The 18,715-nt window shown below is 25.7% G+C and overlaps 5 protein-coding genes and 2 long non-coding RNA genes across 9 annotated transcripts; 3 read left to right on the top strand and 4 right to left on the bottom strand.

The window, feature by feature from the left end:
• The first annotated feature begins 297 nt into the window (after positions 1–297).
• Positions 298–4,777, top strand: LOC122523133 (E3 ubiquitin-protein ligase Topors-like). Of its 2 annotated transcripts, none has more exons than XM_043644743.1 (7): positions 298–417; positions 1,162–1,621; positions 1,807–2,016; positions 2,087–2,322; positions 2,431–2,589; positions 2,678–2,885; positions 3,027–4,777. In XM_043644743.1, exons 2-7 carry the CDS (start codon positions 1,197–1,199, stop codon positions 4,606–4,608), a joined length of 2,820 nt encoding a protein of 939 aa, XP_043500678.1. In that variant the 5' UTR covers positions 298–417; positions 1,162–1,196; the 3' UTR covers positions 4,609–4,777. The 2 variants fall into 2 exon arrangements, with proteins under 2 accessions (XP_043500678.1, XP_043500677.1); XM_043644742.1 differs by having other exon boundaries at positions 2,087–2,358.
• Positions 4,778–6,739: 1,962 nt separating this feature from the next.
• On the bottom strand, positions 6,740–8,157 carry LOC122523132 (probable dimethyladenosine transferase). Its single transcript, XM_043644740.1, has 5 exons — positions 7,912–8,157; positions 7,458–7,824; positions 7,029–7,374; positions 6,850–6,956; positions 6,740–6,783 (listed from the first exon to the last, which is right to left on the bottom strand). The coding sequence occupies exons 1-5, from the start codon at positions 7,967–7,969 to the stop codon at positions 6,741–6,743; spliced, it is 921 nt and encodes a 306-aa protein (XP_043500675.1). The 5' UTR covers positions 7,970–8,157; the 3' UTR covers position 6,740.
• Positions 8,158–9,419: 1,262 nt separating this feature from the next.
• On the bottom strand, positions 9,420–11,365 carry LOC122522908 (dehydrogenase/reductase SDR family member on chromosome X-like). Of its 2 annotated transcripts, XM_043644288.1 has the most exons (6): positions 10,909–11,365; positions 10,624–10,731; positions 10,370–10,543; positions 10,075–10,282; positions 9,798–9,996; positions 9,420–9,708 (listed from the first exon to the last, which is right to left on the bottom strand). In XM_043644288.1, exons 1-6 carry the CDS (start codon positions 11,075–11,077, stop codon positions 9,505–9,507), a joined length of 1,062 nt encoding a protein of 353 aa, XP_043500223.1. In that variant the 5' UTR covers positions 11,078–11,365; the 3' UTR covers positions 9,420–9,504. The 2 variants fall into 2 exon arrangements, with proteins under 2 accessions (XP_043500223.1, XP_043500222.1); XM_043644287.1 differs by having other exon boundaries at positions 9,798–10,282.
• Positions 10,089–10,636, top strand: LOC122522909. Its single transcript, XR_006305201.1, has 2 exons — positions 10,089–10,180; positions 10,508–10,636. It is a non-coding gene; the product is annotated as an uncharacterized LOC122522909 (long non-coding RNA).
• A 1,068-nt stretch (positions 11,366–12,433) lies between the features above and the next one.
• LOC122523160 lies at positions 12,434–12,714 on the bottom strand. The gene is made up of 2 exons (XR_006305261.1): positions 12,655–12,714; positions 12,434–12,577 (listed from the first exon to the last, which is right to left on the bottom strand). It is a non-coding gene; the product is annotated as an uncharacterized LOC122523160 (long non-coding RNA).
• Positions 12,715–12,799: 85 nt separating this feature from the next.
• Positions 12,800–14,940, top strand: LOC122523158 (complex I assembly factor ACAD9, mitochondrial-like). Its single transcript, XM_043644785.1, has one exon. The coding sequence runs from the start codon at positions 13,056–13,058 to the stop codon at positions 14,913–14,915; it is 1,860 nt and encodes a 619-aa protein (XP_043500720.1). The 5' UTR covers positions 12,800–13,055; the 3' UTR covers positions 14,916–14,940.
• Positions 14,941–16,155: 1,215 nt separating this feature from the next.
• Positions 16,156–18,440, bottom strand: LOC122523159 (programmed cell death protein 2-like). Its single transcript, XM_043644786.1, has 4 exons — positions 18,186–18,440; positions 17,367–17,800; positions 16,806–17,258; positions 16,156–16,716 (listed from the first exon to the last, which is right to left on the bottom strand). Exons 1-4 carry the CDS (start codon positions 18,294–18,296, stop codon positions 16,452–16,454), a joined length of 1,263 nt encoding a protein of 420 aa, XP_043500721.1. The 5' UTR covers positions 18,297–18,440; the 3' UTR covers positions 16,156–16,451.
• Between the last annotated feature and the right edge of the window lie 275 nt (positions 18,441–18,715).

Genomic DNA, 18,715 nt, shown 5'->3' with positions numbered 1-18,715 from the left:
TAAATTAATATATATGATATAAAGATGAGTTTCTGTAACTAAAGTGTAGTGAATTGAAGAACCACATAATCTTAAAAATAAATTATATATAAAAATAAATAAAAAATATAAAATTAAAATATAGAAAGAAATATTAAAATATTAATAATAAATAATTTTCTTTAAAGTAAATAATTATATACATAAAATAAGAGAAAAGAAAACATAGAGTATTGATAGATGGCACTGGTAAACAAAGAAAATATAAGTGATTCGATTCTTGTATCATTTATATATTCTACATGTGATACCAACTTGACATATTCGTTAGTTTTTGCCTTATGGTCGTCGATGTCGAGAGTTGTGAAAAGAATCATATTCATTAAACAGTATTGAACTCAGTCGAAAATTTATGCATTTACTGCTATCTAGTTTAAGGTAAGAGATTTATTATTATGTCAATTGTTTTTATATTTTTCATAATTTCGAATAAATCGTAGAAGAATTGTTACTTCGTAAAAAGCGAGAGAAGCATTGTTAATTTATGACGTGCTATTCTTTCAATCATTTTTTTCGAATCCATTTTCTCGTAACGTTTCTCAAATAAATATATCCCTTGTACTTCGATATTCGTAAGAACAAATATTATTGTACGAAGTATTTGTGATAGTCTAATAACGTTAGAATTAATATCATAAAGCATTAGACGCATCCTTAAAGGACAATTTAATATTTGTGCGTTCATTTTGAAAATAATCTTGGGGAGAAAAAGGAAGATAGAAAGAAAAAAAAAATAATTTTAACGTATACATATATCAAGTGTAATCTTGTGTAAATATCGATATTTATATTTGATTGTTACAAATTCTACATATATGTAATGTTAATGGATTTAAATATTCTTTATGCATATGTTTTTGATAATTACAAAAAAATATTATTTGTGTAATTTTAAGATATTATATATTTTTTAATGCATATTGTCTATTATTATTTTATGTAATTGATCTAAATTTCTTGTATCCTTTATTTTTATATTTAATTCAAGCTAACTTTTATTATATATCCACGCGAGATGATTATATGATTATATTTAAAGTTTAAATAATATTTTCATAATATTAGGCAATATGAAAAAGTTCTTAAAGTTACTACATGGTTTTGTATTAATAATCCCAACAGATGATTGTTTGATTGAAATCAAATATTCAAATATAATGGAGGGCGCACTCCAGCAAGTAAAGGATTCTACTTCTGCTACTGCAGAACCAATTAAGTCAGAAGGAATTGTACAAAATTCGGATAACAATGAACGAAGCGAAGAAGCAGCTTCTCCGCCTCCTAATTGCAGTATCTGTCTTGGAAAACTAATCAACACATCATTTACAGACAGTTGTTTACATCAGTTTTGTTTTAATTGTTTATTACAATGGTCTAAAATAAAAACAGAATGTCCATTATGCAAACAAACTTTCAAATCAATCATTCATAATGTAAGATCAGAAGAAGATTATGATCAATATCATGTACCACGTGAATTTGCAACTCAAATTCCACAACCTCCAGTCATGACAATTCAGCAGTTGGATGATGATTATGAAGATGCAAATTGGGTTATCAACCAACGTCGTTGCATCTATGGGTATAATATGATTTATTTTTATTCGTATTTTATCTTTATTTTTATCTTCTCTTTTAGTTTTATTGGTATTGTGAATACATATACTGTTATTCTATAAGTTTGTTTAGTAACACATACATATATATATTTAATATTTTTATAAAACAAAATATTTTTTATAATTTTGGTTTGATCTAACTTTATAGAACAACAATGACTGATAATCGTCGTCGTGGTTTCCAAAATACTGAACAGGCTACAAGAGAACGTATACTCGCATTGCTATCAGAAGTTCCAAGAGAAGAACACAGGACTAGACGCATAAACCCTACTTTACGTCGTGCTATATACACACATGGAATATGGGCTACTTCATTACCTGGACGTTTTCAAGAATGTAGTGCAGATTATTACCGGTATATTTCAATATGATCTTTATCGTAAGTTGTAACGACAATTAGTTCATTAAATAATTATATTTTATAGGAGATTTCCAAGAGAATTGGATCGTCTTGTTCCATGGTTAAACAGAGAATTACAAATACTTATTAGTAATAGACCAGGACATATTCCATATGTTTTAAGAATTATTATGAATGCACTAACACTTCATGATATTAGAAGTCTTCAGTTTCAAAATACTGTGCGGCCATTTTTTGGTGTACATACTGAACATTTCATACACGAATTATTTAATTTTGCAGGAACTAATTATGATATAGGTGCATATGATCAAGCTGTTACTTATTTATATCAAGGTTTATATATATTTATATTTAATTGTTTTAATAATTTACTGAAAGCAAAAGTATGTATATATTTTGTGACAGGTTTATCAAGAGAATACGTTCCACATGTTGTTTCACCTGTATCTAGTAGCAGTAGTAGTTCTTCCGATGATTCAGATGTTCATGTACTTGATGAAGCAATTGATTTACGTGTGAATACTGAAATGCCTGGTGTAATACCAATTCCAGTTAATATGCCTGGTAATAATAAACACATAATTATTTCCAAAATATTATTACAGAAAACCATAGCACTAGCAAACATTAATATAATATTTAATTATTTCAGGACCTAGTACTGTTGCACAAGCTTTTCCTATAGAAATACCATATAATGTACCAGATGTTTTAACAATATCATCTGGATCTTCAGATGATGAATGTGAAGTTATTTGTTATGTTAAGCCTCGTCATGAAAGAACACCTGAAATTATAGATTTAGACTCTTCTGATCCTGAGGACATAAATACAACTTATGTATCTAACGATAATGCAGAGTAAGTTTCTTTTACATAAACTTCTATACATCATTATTTAATCTATAAAATTAATAAATTTTAGTTCAACTATATAATGTGTTTGTTTGAACTTAATTATTTTATTTTGTTAATTAAATTATACTATTATTCATTTAACAGGTCTGTGCGAACTTCTCTTAAGGAGGATGTTCCTCAAGCTAGTACATCATTTAATTCTAAGAAAGGATTACCTACTAAGGTGAATAGTGAAATTTTTAGGACAAGTATTTCAGAAAGCTCTTCTTCTTCAAGCGATAATTCGTCAGATAGTGATTACAATCCTAGAAGAAGTAGAAAATGTCGAGGTCATGTAAAGAAATCGTCGAAGAAAAAAATTAATAATAAAAGGCGTAAACATAATAATGCCAAAAACCGTAAAAGAGCGGACAGAAGTGTATCAAGTGTATCATCAGGTGAAAGTGATTTCAGAAATAAAAGTAGTAGAAGAAGCAGTCAACATGGAAAAATAAAACAAAGTAGTTCTAGCGAATCCAGTTTGGAAGAAGATAGAAAGAAGAAATTGAATGAAACAAAATCAAGAAAAGAAACTAATTCAATTAAAGCCACAGTAAAAGTGCGTAAGGATTTAATCAAAAAAGAAGTAAAATACAAGGAAAATAATATTGTTAATAACAATAGTAGTAGTAGTAGCAGTAGCAGTACTAGTACTAGTAGCAGTAGCAGTAGCTGTTGCAGCAGTACCAGTACTACTAGTACTAGCAGCAATAGTAGTACTAGCAGCAGTGAGACATCCAATGAAAGTAAAGAAGCTCGAAAATATGAATTTTTCAAACAAATGGCAAGAAATAAAGATTCTAATTGTCCGCCTCCATGGTCTTTGAAGTATGATATTGATAAAACTATAACAATAAGCAAAAATAAAGCTAAATCACGATTAACGATTGATACAGTAACATCATTAGATGATTCTAGTCGAAAAAACTACAAATACAAAGAAAATAAACGATCTAGAACCAGAAGTACTAGCGAATCTCCTCATATGCGGAAAAAAACCAAACGATCTACCCGTAAAAAATGGCAGGTTCATAAATGTAAGAATGAATATGAAAGTGAAGATGCAGATAAATTGTTAGACGCAATATTCTTAAAAAGAGAAAGTAGTACACGTTCCAATAGTCAAATTAGCAATTATTCAGATAGTCCATACAACAAATATAAAAGAAGATCTAAACATTCATGTAAAGATAAAAAGACAAGACGTTCTCGTAGTAAGTCTCGTAGCAGATCTCGTAATAGATCTCGTAGCAAATCTCGTAGCAAATCTCGTAGCAAATCTCGTAGCAGATCTCGTAGCAGATCTAGCAGATCTTCTAGTAGACCTCGTAGCAGATCTCGTAGCAGGTCTCGTAGCAGATCTCGTAACAGATCTCATAGCAGATCTCGTAGCAGATCTCGTAGCAGATCTCGCAGCAGATCTCGCAGCAGATCTTGTAGCAGTTTTCGTAGCAGATCTTCCACCTCTAATTCGAGTTTAACAAATTCAGTAATATCATTTAAAAGTGAAACATGTTCAATATCGAAACATTCCGATTCTAAAAATAGTTTATGCAACAAAAAGAAACATAGATCACACAAAAGTCATAAAAAATCAAAATATCGAAGATCTCGATCAAAAACAAGATCTAAAAAGGAACCGTCAAATCGTATTGCGAGGTGGTCTTATAGCTCTAACACGGACTAATTTTTTCCATAAAACTTATTAATCTATTTCCGAATATAAATAAGGTTTTTTTATCACACTATTATAATGTACATCGCGAAATATGTTTTATTATTTAAATTTTATCTTGCTATGACAATTGTTTATATTGCTACAGTTTTGAAATATGTTAATTAATTAAATGAGAAAATGTTAAGAAAATAACAAAAAATTATTTTTTATTATTTATCGGAAAACATTTTCCGTTCACTCCCGTAATTGTTGGCTAATTAGTTCATTGTCAAGAAATATTTTTATAAATTTGTCTAAATTTTCTTATAAATGTATAAAGTTTTATTCTTCCGGTTATCTGAAAAGTTCGTGATGATTTAAAAAAAATATATAAAATAAACATTCTTATATTTCGACATCAATATATCGAGTATATATTTATAAATTAGTACGAACTTCCCGATTTATTAATTCAAGTAATCCCTCGAATTGCTGATAGACGCATTTCTTTTATATATTATTAATCACTATTATTATATTAATGTAATAATCTTATACGATATATAACTATCGTTTAAAGATATTTATGAATATTATGTAAGATAAAACATGTCACACACACACACACACACATTTATATATAAGGATATTTATAAAAATTAACAAAAGCAAAATGTACTGATATATTAGTCGATTATAAGTATATGTTAGAACTTATGTAATAAAGTATAATTATAGAATTATACAATAGTAAATGAAAAATTCAAATATTATTGTTCTATACTATCAATAGAAAATTTTAAACGAAATATATATCGCAATATGATTCACAATGAAATAATATAGCATTTATAATAAATACTATTTGCAAATTTCTTTAATGATTATTTTTTAATACAGTTATTAAGAGAAAAAAATATATAATAATGCACAAGTTGCATAAATGTAAATGCATGAATACAAAATTATAAATAGAATAATACATAAATACACATAATATTATTAACAATGTTACAATGAAAATAACCTTTGGAAATTCCATTCTTTATTAAAACAAAGTTATTCCTTATTTACGAGAGATTCTTAAATAATAATATTATTAAGTTAATTAACAAGAAGAACGTTTTCATACTAAAATATGATACTAACTAAAATTAATGTATATAAGTTTTGCATATCTCTTTTACAAAAGTTAATGAGGGAAAAAGAAGAAAATATTAAAAAATTAAGGCAAATGGACATAATAAGTTTGAATAATATTTATCAATTTTTATGCGAAAAAAAAAAGAAATAAAATTGATAAAATACATATATAAATTAAATATATTCGTAAAACAGGTCAGAATAGAAAATGATTTGATTTAATCATTTGATATTTAATTATTTCATTAAAAAATCAATTATTAAAGTTTTTCTTATGCTATATGATTAAATTTTTTATGTACATTATTTTCCAAAATTACTTTCATATTTATAATCTTATATTAAAAAATAAGTTATCATGTATTGCTTTATACGAAAATCTAAATACTGTTCTCCTACAACGTGATTCCCAAAGAAATAAGCATATATACAATTTCATCTTGTATGCGAATAATGTAATGAATACATATGTAAATGATAAAGACACAACTATATGAAAAAATTTTGCGAGCGATAATTTTTATATTAAATATAATTTTATTATTTATGATTATAAGAATAATGGAAAAGAAAAAAATAGAAAAAAAAAAAACAAAATGTTTTATAAATAGAGTAGATAATAACTATGAACTCACGCTGCTGTCATGTATTATGTATATATATATATTGCAAGTTCTTTGTAACAAAAAGATTATCTTTTTCTTTATAAATTAAATAAAGTATGAAAACCAATAAGATAATAGTAACAATTAATAATATACAAGATTAGAGCACAAATGGTATATCTGTACCATAATAATTAACTTTAACAATGATATACTTTAAAATTTAAAGTTTTATTTAAATATAAACATTCGCTTATAGAAAAATATTTATATTTATTTACAAATATTACAATGTTTTTCCTAAAAAAAAACAATTATGAAGATTTTTTTATTTTTCTCTTCGGATTTTGCATATAATTCTAATAATTTTTATAATTTGGTGAAAGAAAATAATATACATAAATTTTTTTTTATTCATGTAAAATGAATTCCTTCGGCATTGAATGCATGTAAGAGACTAGAAACAAAAGATGTTATATCGTATATGACAGAATTTTAGATATATATGATCATTTCTACATACCTAATAAAATCATCAATATCCATAGTCCTAGCCCGCATATTTTCTGCCTTAGCAGTTTGCAATATTGCATTTACTTTTTCTTTTATATCAAAATCTTCAGGTACGGTCTATATTTTAACATAATCAAATTAATACAGACATTTGAAATAATAACCTTACAGAATAAAAGCAATGAGTACCTTATTGTTTAAACTACAATGAATTTTATAATTTTTTTCTAACATTGTTGTTACAGTAGTTTGTTTAAATGCTGCCGAAAGTGTTTTATTTTTCCTAACAAATGCAATCCTTGTTAATCCATCCCATTCCTGATAATTAATCGGTGGTGGTGGATTTCGAGGTTCTATTCTAACTACATTAGACTCTACTTTTGGTGGTGGTACAAAATTATTTTTTCCAACTTTCATTAACATATCTATGCGTGCTAAAAGTTGTGTGTTAATGCTGAGACGACAATATAATTTATCACCTGGTTTTGCAACCAAACGTTCTGCAAATTCTCTTTGAAACATAAGTACTGCACACCTAAAAAAATAATTTATAATAATATTAATAATCAATAAATATTTCTATCTGTAATTTAGTTTCATATAAATATACGTGGTTACCTAAAAATAGGTCGATGCAAAAGTAATTTGAAAACTAATGGAGATGAAATTTTATAAGGAATATTAGCAATGCACAAATCAAAAAATGGCAAATTTGTTTTCAAAACGTTTCCCACGATTATTTGTAATTTTGATTGATAAGGTGATCCTTGAACACGTTTTTGCAATTCTGCAACCATTCTTGGATCCAATTCACATGCTATTACTTTTTTTGCTTTATCTAACATTTTAACAGTCATATTTCCAGTACCAGGACCGATTTCTAACACAACATCCGTTGGTCTAATCGCAGCTTTTTCAACCATATTATGTATAACAAGCGGATTTTTTAAAATGTGTTGACCAAAATCCTTATTAAACTGAATACCTATGAAAACAGAAAAAAGAAAATTAAATCTCATAAAACACAACAAAGTATTGAAACAAACAATTAATAACTTAGAAATTTCTCTACCTTGTCTTGCAACTTCTTTGTGCACACGAGATACCTTCTCGTTACGTATTTTCGGCATTTTTATAATAAATATAATAAATTTACTTTTTTTTCTCTCTTTCTCTCTCTTGTGAAAAAATGAACTTTATAAAAAAAAAAATTAAATACAAATTTTCTGTCAACAATACTCATATGTTTTTATCTTCAAATTTGTTATTCTTTAAGATTAATCAACACGTGCACTCTTCTAAAGCATAGAATATAGAAGTACATAGAAACTCACAAGTCCAATTTTTGCGTAACCATTATCATCTTAGTTAGTACACTTGACCACCAGATGACGAGAGTAGGTATGTAATGCGATAAAGATACAATACTATCAAAGAATACTGTATTTGATAGTATATGATAGTACATGATATATTCTTTGATAGCGTATATAGTATAGTGTTATATTATAATAGAATTTTAAACAATTATATTTAATTTTTAGTGTATAAACATATGTGTGTGCCTTCAGAAATGCATGTATATATGTATTTTCAATAATAGCCAAGGAATTAATTATTTATTAAGACAGAATTAAAAACTATATTTTTTAAGTCATATAAGTATGTTTATTAAAAAGAAAGGAACACTTCTTTTAACCTATATGATGGGTATGTTCTGATATAAAATCGAAATAGAACACGGGCGCTTTCTTATTTTCATATCTCATTTGTATACATGGAGTTCGTGTTCCTTGTATAGTCTCCATGGTTGTTGCTTTGGAAATCAACTTTAAATATATCCCCTGCAGGTATACCAACTTTACTTTTATTTTTCTCAAAGTGTGCTTGCACCTTGAATTTGTGGTTGCGCATGCGTATAACATATAACCTTCTCATGACGTTTCCACATTTGCAATTATTAATGACTAATTAAATCATTAATTAATAAAGTTAGAAGTTATATGGATTTTAAATGAACATTTTGTTAGCAATTTAGCGCACTTATTCATTTTTTCTTTTGTGGCCAACTACGTTGCTTTGCTAAGAAATAAAAAAAAATGTTCACATTTTTAATTGTCAATAACTAATTAAATAATTAATTAAAAGAGTTAGCATTTATGGATATCGAATTAGAAAATAGCTAGCAATTAAATGCAAATATATATTTTTTTTAATTCTTGAAGTTCTATGTCAACTTTTTTGCGCTTCTTATATTCTTTCTCTACAGCAACACGGTGATGTGAGTATTAAAGGAACTAAGTTGCAATTTTAATTATTATTTATAATGTCTGGGAAATTGTGAAGTTTTAAAAAATTAATCTTTTTCTTTTCTATATCATTTGTTTTTTTGGTAAAAATGCTAGAATAATAGTAATAATATAATTTTTATACTTTTAACAAATTTTTATGAATTATTTTATATTTGATCGCATAATTTATTGCTTTTTCTTCCTGTTCCTTTTATGAGTTCGAATTAATTTCTTTTTTATATATTATTTTATATTTGTTATTTATTTTATATGTGTTACAATAATTATATATATTTTTATTTATCATTATATATTACACAACATTTTTAATAAATTCATATTATATATTCTTATAAAAAACATTGTAATTACTATTAAGTATCGACGTATTGGAAAATATCTTTTAATTGCACTTGGTCAAGAGATATACGGAGTAATTTTTCTTGAATAGATTTGGCATAAACTGCAGGATGTACATTCTTGTCTTCTTTACAATTACTTATATAAATTCCACCATGTTCTTCAATTTCATCATTAGTGGCTGCATAAACTATTGACATAGCTCCTTGTTCAGGAGTCTGAAATTATTTGAATTTATTTATCAATAAATAATTAAAATAATATTAAGATATATTATAACATTGAAATAATTTAGTCTGGGACTTACCTTTACTATATATTTATAAAACCATCGAAATTTTTTTAGATTGGAATATTGAAATAAATTTGTATCAACAAGTCCTGGATGTACTGCATATACTTGAATTCCTAATTGTTTCTTTTCCAAAAGATTTTGTAAATGTTTAGTAGATATTACTTGAGCCAATTTAGTTTGCGCGTACAATAAATATGTGTTAAAGTTTTTCCTAATTAATTCAATTGTATTATTAACTAAATAATCTTTATCTATAATTGTTAGTTTATTAAATTGCAATGTGTCATACTTAAAATTAATGTCATCGAAATTCATTGATCCAATGCGTTGAGCACAAGAAGAAACATTGACAATTCTACTATTTTGTTTTGGACGACTACCAGCTTTCAATAGAGGTAATAACAATACTGTTAAATAAAAGTGTGACAAATAATTTGTACTCCACTGCTGATCAAAACCATCCGTTGTTTCTTTTTGCGGAGAGAACATTATACCGGCTACAATAAAAATTAGTACATTGATTCTATAAAATTATTGATTACATGCAAACGCGTTAACTAAAATTCAAATTTAATTATTTTTACCATTATTTATTAAAATGTGTATTTTATTATAATTATTTTTAATTTGGTCAGCAAATTCTTTTACGGATGCTAAAGAGTTATTGTCAAGTTTGTAAACTTTTGCTTTTCCTGTAGTAATACCAGATTCTCTTATTTTAGAAATTAATTTCTCCCCAGCAGAAGGCGTTCGACAAGCTGTAATATTAATACATATAATAGTATATATAATAGTACTAGCTTCAAAATTGTAAAAAGGACATTATTATAATATTTACCGATTATTACTTCTATTTCACATTGCAGCAACATTTTTACAACTTCTGACCCAATTCCTCTTGAACCACCCGTTACAATAGCAATTTTTCCAGGCATTGGTAATAAAGCTAAATATATTTTACAAAAATAATTTTAATCCAAATAGTACTGTCATTAAGATACATACATCTAATTAAAATTATCAATAAAATTTATATTTACATTTTTATGATGATTCGTATGTCAATATATTAAAAAATAACGTCAATAGATTTATAAAAAAAAATAATAAAATTATATCGTACCTGTTTTATTATTCCTGGCATAAATTATGGAGTAGAATATATCTTTCATGGCCTCCGGCGCGTATATTAAGTTATAATAAAATAATAAATAATAATTATCTATTCGAGGTTTATAATAATATAAAAAACTACAAATAAACGCGCACAGTGAAATTGTTATAAATAACATGGTTTTATTGTATATATTATGCTATTTATTGTATATATTTATTTTTATTTATTATATAAGAATTTTTTCTATCTAATACTTTAAAAAGAAACTAAATAAATGAAAGAGGAAGTATCACTGTGCTCCTCGCATTATCGGTACACGTTTTATAGCAGTTTTGAATTTACATGAAAGGAGGTATTTGTTTATTAGGTCAGCTAGAAAGTGAAGACGTCGTTTTCTTTTTTATGTATATAGACACAACACACGCTTTCACAAACACATACATATATATAATTTCGAAGAAAGAAAAATCTTCTTTTTGAAAATATTTCTTTTTAAAACCGTATATATATAACGATTTATTTTAAATTTGATATGAGGTTTATAACGTATTTGTTATACTAAATTATTCTTAGTCCTTTCTTTTATTTTTAGAGCAATAGTAGACAGTAGTAACTAAATTTATTGATTATATTATTACATTTGTATCTATCTACTTCAAATACAAATCAATGAAAAAAATATTTAAATATATATGATAATATTTAATATATAATTGAATTTAATTCTTTTTCGTTTCATTTATAATGATATGTACTGATAGCATATTGAACTAATAATTAATTTTTATTTTTACGAGAAATAAGTTCTTTTGATGATATTCGTTATTGTATTATATATTATTAGATTTGTTTACTTAGAAAAATTAATATTATTATATAACTATAATTATTTATTTCAATAATCAAATAATATAAAGAAAATAATCAATAGACAAATAATTTAATTATACGTTAGAAGCATAATACAAAAAAATTCGTCCTTCGTAAGAATTTAAAATTCTATTAAGCAGGTTAAGGAAATATGTACGTAAATATTGCATAGATTGTTTTTATTCTATTGATTTGATATTTGTTTTTATATGCATCGAATTTTATTCCTTTTTTTTATACTAGCCTTTTTTTTCACAACTAATTTATTCGAAAAATATTCCATTAGAGCAAGGTAACGATATGTACTATTTTTTTCAGTACAGTATTAGTTTCTAATAGTAAACCCTAGTTAGTTGTAAAATGTAACTAGTACAGTTGAGGAAATTATACAAAATAAGAAATATAATAGGAAATAAAAATATGAAAAAAAAAATATTTATATATAAGAAGATTCAATCGATTTCACAACACAATTTTCAGAATTAATTTTATGTAGGGAGTGTATTAAAATTCTAATATTCTAAAATATACATCCATATTAAATATTTTTTATTCTTTTTTCATAATTATTTTCATAATCTATACTGTATAACAAAGTAATCCGTATTAACACAGTTGTTTTGGATAATCTCCGAAATAATAAATCGCTTTAAACAATTTCTGAACTTTGTGAGATGTTATTTATTCGTTGAGCAATTTAAGAAAAAATAACATGAAGAAATTGCATATGACCTTGATATTAAAGCTGTTTAAAAAATAATTCCTGGTGTTGAAAAAACGATAACCTCTCATTAGTAATAATTATCTACAATTACAATTGGAAATTAAGTGGAACTTATTGAATGTAAATTAATCATTTAAATTCTAAATGTTTATTCTCACGCAAAAGAAAAATTATTCCAATTGATAAGGAATGATAAACACACCATCTGTCAGAAAAATAATGAACTTCAACAAAGATATTCACCATATTATTCTTATATATATATATATATATATATATATAAATCTTCTAACCTTAATTAGAAAAGTTACTTTTAAATTTTTTCTAGTTTCAATATCCTTACTAATTACTTATTTTTTGTATGGTTTTAAATTTGAAAGCACGTGTAGTAACGATACTAGCAAACCTATCGGCAATTTAGATAATGAAAATCTATGAAACATTTGTATATGTGGTTACTTAAGTTCTTTTTTAAGCAAGTACAACTTTATTAGTGATTATTTATAATTATATTTATCGAATTTTGGATATTGTTTTATAACAAGAATAAAAATATATAATGTTGACACAAAAAATATACCATAATGGAAGACGGTACATACCAACATGTATTTATATGTCCAAAAGAACTATTCAAAATATTGAGGATATAGATTTATATGAAGTTAAAACAAAATTACCTCAACAAAATAAAAAATTAAAAAGAAGGCCACCATTTTTTAAAAATCTATTTCTTGGTAAATTTGATTATGAATTTATGGCTTTTCCTGAACCACAATCAGACGATAGGTACAACCAGTTTTTTGAATGGATAAAACCAATTGAAAATTATATGTCTTCCGTAAACAGAAATGATTTATCTAAAAAAGAAGCATTTCAAGCATTGAAAGAACTTGATGTCTTACGAGCAAGAATAAATTCAAAGTATGGTGGATTAGATATGTCTGAAGCAGAAACTGTTAAAGTATTGGAAATTTTAGCATCTATACCTTGGCTAGCTACAAGATTTATTAAGAATAATCTTCTGCCTATTGACTTAATTTCTAAATTTGGTAATGAAAAGCAAAAGGAATATTATTTGCCTAAAATAGGCAGTGGAGAATTATTACCTACAGTTTGTATTACTGAAATTTTAACCGGTCCAAATATGAAAAACATTGAAACCGAAGCAATACTTTCAAATTGTGGTAAATATTGGACGATAAATGGCAGGAAAGAATTTATTGCTAATGGAGTAGATTCTAATCTCTTTTTAGTTGTTGCTCGATCTGAAGAAAAACATCTCTCAATGCATCACTCGCTATCTACTTTTATAGTAGAAAGTAAGCATGGAGGTATTACTTGTAGTAAGGTTATTAATACAGTAGGTCAACCGGAAGTACATTTTTGTACGGTTGACTTTAAAGATACATGTATTCCTGCGGAAAATTTGTTAAGTGAATTGTCTAATGGACATTCTGTTTTATTGGATGTATATGCCCCTGGAAACAACAGGGTTGCTGGAGAATCAATTGGTATTTTGCGAAATTTCCTATCCTTATTGAACAGAAATATTTTAGGAAGAAAACATCTTGACAAAAATATGCATGAATTTGAAGCAATACAAGAAGTTGTCGGAATTATATCAAGTCGTTTGTATTGTATGGAAAGTGTCGCATTATTTACTAGTTCAATAAATGATATTTATGAAGATCAAGATTTGGAAATAGAAAAGGCAATAACAGAAACTTATTGTGCTAATGAATGCATAAAACAAATACAAAAAGGATTACAAGTGATTGGAGTTGAAAGTTATTTGAATAATAATCCATACATGCAATTATATCAGGATGCTTTAGGATTATCTTTACTTGATGGATCTGCTATTGATGAAAAAATATACATAGCTTTGTTAGGTTTGCAACATGTTGGAATGAATATTCATGAAGATGTACATAAATCAAGGAATATCTTACAAAATCCTATTTATTTGTTCAAGCAAATGATTTCTCAAAAAAAAGTTAATTTATATTTGTTTGAATATGCACATTTATCCCTTAAAATTGCATGTTCTACAATTGAAGAATGTATTAATATATTAGTAGATATGAGCATAAGGTTATTAGAAATGTATGGAACAGAAATATCTTCCAAGCATATAATTTTACAAAAATTGGCTGACATTGCAATTCAGTTATATGTAGCAATTGCTGTAGTATCGCGTGCTTCTAGAAGTTATTGTACAGGAATGAGGAATACTGATCAAGAACGATATATTGCGATGTATGTTACACAACAGACGCTTAAATCAGTACAAATATTAAGAGATGATATATTTAATTGTTTAAATTATTCTGATAGAGCATTACACACAGTATCTCAATCTGCATTTGAATATAAAGGTTATATGTGTGAACATCCTTTGAAAAGAAACATTTAATTATATAGAAAAAAAGTTTATCCAATATAGTAGTACATTTATTTACTATTAGAAACTTATTATCTAAACAATACGACCCACATATATTATCCTTATATTGTAATATTTGAACATTTTATTTTCAGATAATTAACATATTCTAGAATTATTATAATCTATAAAAGAGCGATTAACTCGATAGTTATGTTATGTTGTATTATATAAAACATAATTTTATTTAGACTAATCTCATTGTGTCGAGATTGCTGTATGTGAAAATCTAGTGTTAATTACTTCATAAAAAATTAAATATCAAAAATATTGAGAACGTAGACTTCTTTTGATCATAGGTTTTATAATTGATGATATAATCAAATATATAAGAATAAACATACTAATAATTACATAATTGTATAAAAGCTGTATGTAAGCTTACATAATTGTATAAAAATGTATTGTTTAGAAATAAGTATTGCTTTAAAAATATAAGAATACTTTAATTATTTAAAATAATTTGTAAAAATAAATCGTAAAATAAAAATCATTTAAAATCAATATTACTATAGAATCAATTCTATATTATGAATACTAAAAGTAATGTAACATGTGATAACATGTGATATATCCTAAAAAGTTTCAAGAAATTAAAGAGTTGATGTTTATTTTTTTTTAACTTTTTCTATTTACATATCAACTACAATGTACATTTATATTTTTACACTAAAATTAAACATTGAAATGCTTAATTCTTTTTGTTTTTACAGCGTACTATATATTTTATATTAAAGTTTTATTTATTTTAATTAATTAACAATCACTTAAAAATATTTGAGTGATTGAATCCTACTATCGTTGCTCATAATTAAAGGATTTATTTAAATTCATTATCGGAAATAATCTTTCATGAATTTTATATACTTGATTTTCCAATTGTTTCCAATTATATTTAATATCATTTATTAGGTTTTTAGTATTATATAGTATATAATATATTAGGAGAGAGATGTTAAGTATGGTAATTAAGTGAAATTAAATGGTCACTTATATAAGAGAATGTTGCCAAAATATTTTAGTTTCGTATGTTAAATTATTGAAAATTAAAATTGAAAATAATATATCAAAAATCAAAAGTCGAGTAACTAAAAAAAATTGTGTTATTACAACCAATTCATTAATTCGTCATAGTTAATGTTGTCTTTAGTAAGAACAGAGTCAAACTTATTTTATCATAAAAAATATAATAAATAAATTGTACAAAAAATATTATACATAAAAATATAATAAATAGTTAAGTACACAACTGGGTTGTATAGTTAGGTCAATAGACATTTACATAAGTTTTATAAATTACATAATTACGAAATTTTTATAATGTTTCCGTTAGTTTTTTCAAAATTATTTAAAATGCATATTTGTCATGATTTTCAACAGATTTTCTTTGTATTACAGACATTTCAAACTATGGACGGTATTTATCTATAGAAATCAAATAACTATATTTTTACCAAAATTATGTCTCTATACTATCTTATAGAATCGATTAAAACAATATAATTACTATAATCTTTCTGCTTGAACAATAATATGCTCTTCTCTGTATGAATCAGTCGAAGACCAGCAACTTTTTAAACATGTGAATATCAGAACTGTACCAAATTCAATTTGGAAATTTTCTTCACTTTGCGGTTGCAATATTAGCTTTGGTATAAGTGTTGGCAAAACTTGTAATTCAAAAATCATTTCTGCTCCACAATGTCTACATTTTCCAACACAACCGCTCATAGGATATAATAGTATAGGTGCAGATTTATCTCTGCAATATCTATCAAATAAGAAGATAAGATAAGATAATATATATTTTATATGTATAAAGAAAATGAACAGTCTTTAAGATAAATAAAGTTTCTGTACCTTAGTAACTGTCCAGGATTATCTTGTATGCGAGTGACAAAATTATGAAACATTTCATCTCCATGCAATGGAATACTTTTTTCATACTTTTCTGTATCTGTCCCAGCATTTTTAGAATCATTAGATTCTGGAACAAATGTTGGCGATAAATCTGGATTGGTATGTTGATATTCTAAAAGTAACTCTCGAACATGTTGTGGTACATCAATATTGGAAGCTTCTTCGTCAACAGAAATAAAAATTTCAGTAAAAAAGTATTTCTCTTCTGTATTTAATTCAATCTGTATTGGGAATGGTGTTACTTCGTGTAACAAACTGACCAAATCACATTGTGGTTGCGTAGGAGTATCAATGCAAACGACTTCACTTTCTTCTCCTTCTATTTCTGCAGAAGCTTGAGGAGAATCTACTTTTCCTACAGCTCCTCCAATTGGAGATTCTATACTTGCAGGGCTAAAGAATATGATTGATATAGATTAAAATATATATATATTAGGTAATTTAATATATAATATAATTAAATATAAATATATAAAATAAAGAAAAATTATTTTCACAAACCTATTCGCATTTGGATCATCTACTTGCAATACAGCAAAATCATCTACAAAATCTTTTCCGATAGCAGACTGCATGGAATGATTAAAATCAATAGGAACATTTGATATCATGTTATTTCCATTATGTTCACAAGAATTATCATTTAAGTTATCGCCCCAGTCATCTGCTCCTGCCAACCAAGTTTTTGTAAGTAATACACTTGTGCCATCTTCGTCAGATGGATGCGTTTTACTTTCGTTTTCCAAGGACTGAATTCTCAAACAAGTCCAACTTTCATTGTGATTCCAACAATTTGGATTGATGCATGCAAATATATAAAGTGTGCGATGGTATTTAGAATTTTCTAGTGGAGCATACAATTGTAGAGCCAAGAGTTGGTGCAAGCCGCAAAGTCTACACTGTGGTGACGACAGTGTGTTCTTTCCATGCCAGTCCTATCCATAGAAATATTATACATAAGTAAGTGTTAATTCATTAAATATGATTGGAAAAATTATACTAAATATTAGTATGTATTTTCTAAGGATCTACTTCAAAAAATAATGTATAAGAAATAATTCAAAATATTAAATTTGATCTATCTACAAACAAATTGTTTACAATTTGTGCAAAAAATATAACATAAATTAATAGAAAAGTGTATTAAATAGTTATATTATTTTACCACCCACTATACAAATAATATTATACTAACTATAAACATGCAATTACGTGGACATTTATTATTATCTAATTTTTAATTTACTAATTTATATATTTAAAAAGCAAGAAAATAAAATAAAATGTTTACGCAGACTTCTTTTTTTTTTGTATACTCACTGGAAATCCACCAATTTTATTAGTCGTAAAATTAATGAGATTACGATGCTTATCAGTTACATAGTCATCTTCATAACCAAGATATACTTTCGTACGATTATTACGAGCCATTAAATATGATTTAAATAATATTTCATTGGAAGACACTCGACAATAAAATAACACTGATTTTTCTCAATACACCTATATCAATGCAGCTGATATGTACATAATTTTAGTACGACGCGTGCGCTTTTACCGGTGTCTGCTTTAATCGATTTTTGAATCTTTCACAAATGATAAAACATATTACAGATTTCTTCACTCATAGTTCGAAGATAAATTCTTGCGGTGGCGCTACTGTAGCTTTTTATTTTTATATTATTTTTTATGTTGGTATTTATTGCTCGTTCATTGGTCGTATATAATTCATAAACCAATACACATGTTACAGATAATAACTTTTATAATTGCAATTTATAATTAAATAAGAAATAAATATGAATGAAATTATTTTGTTTATTAATATATTTAATTCTTTTTATTAAAAA

Source organism: Polistes fuscatus, unplaced genomic scaffold (assembly GCF_010416935.1).
Source record: "Polistes fuscatus isolate 324 unplaced genomic scaffold, CU_Pfus_HIC Scaffold6, whole genome shotgun sequence".
NCBI lineage: Eukaryota > Metazoa > Arthropoda > Insecta > Hymenoptera > Vespidae > Polistes > Polistes fuscatus.
Note: the sequence above shows the minus strand (reverse complement) of the source record. Positions and strands in the feature narration are given on the sequence as shown.

Coding starts and splice junctions, on each gene's coding strand:
- LOC122523133 (XM_043644742.1), top strand. CDS start 1,197: ATGGAGGGCGCACTCCAGCAAGTAAAGGATTCTACTTCTGCTACTGCA. Junction 1,622..1,806: donor CAACGTCGTTGCATCTATGG/GTATAATATGAT, acceptor CTAACTTTATAG/AACAACAATGACTGATAATC. Junction 2,017..2,086: donor TGTAGTGCAGATTATTACCG/GTATATTTCAAT, acceptor TATATTTTATAG/GAGATTTCCAAGAGAATTGG.
- LOC122523132 (XM_043644740.1), bottom strand. CDS start 7,969: ATGCCGAAAATACGTAACGAGAAGGTATCTCGTGTGCACAAAGAAGTT. Junction 7,375..7,457: donor TTGCATCGACCTATTTTTAG/GTAACCACGTAT, acceptor TTATTTTTTTAG/GTGTGCAGTACTTATGTTTC. Junction 6,784..6,849: donor GATATTGATGATTTTATTAG/GTATGTAGAAAT, acceptor TTTTGTTTCTAG/TCTCTTACATGCATTCAATG.
- LOC122522908 (XM_043644287.1), bottom strand. CDS start 11,077: ATGTTATTTATAACAATTTCACTGTGCGCGTTTATTTGTAGTTTTTTA. Junction 10,283..10,369: donor ACACATTTTAATAAATAATG/GTAAAAATAATT, acceptor TTTTTATTGTAG/CCGGTATAATGTTCTCTCCG. Junction 9,709..9,797: donor TTTATAAATATATAGTAAAG/GTAAGTCCCAGA, acceptor AAATAATTTCAG/ACTCCTGAACAAGGAGCTAT.
- LOC122523158 (XM_043644785.1), top strand. CDS start 13,056: ATGTTGACACAAAAAATATACCATAATGGAAGACGGTACATACCAACA.
- LOC122523159 (XM_043644786.1), bottom strand. CDS start 18,296: ATGGCTCGTAATAATCGTACGAAAGTATATCTTGGTTATGAAGATGAC. Junction 17,801..18,185: donor ATAAAATTGGTGGATTTCCA/GTGAGTATACAA, acceptor TTCTATGGATAG/GACTGGCATGGAAAGAACAC. Junction 17,259..17,366: donor GATGATCCAAATGCGAATAG/GTTTGTGAAAAT, acceptor CATATTCTTTAG/CCCTGCAAGTATAGAATCTC.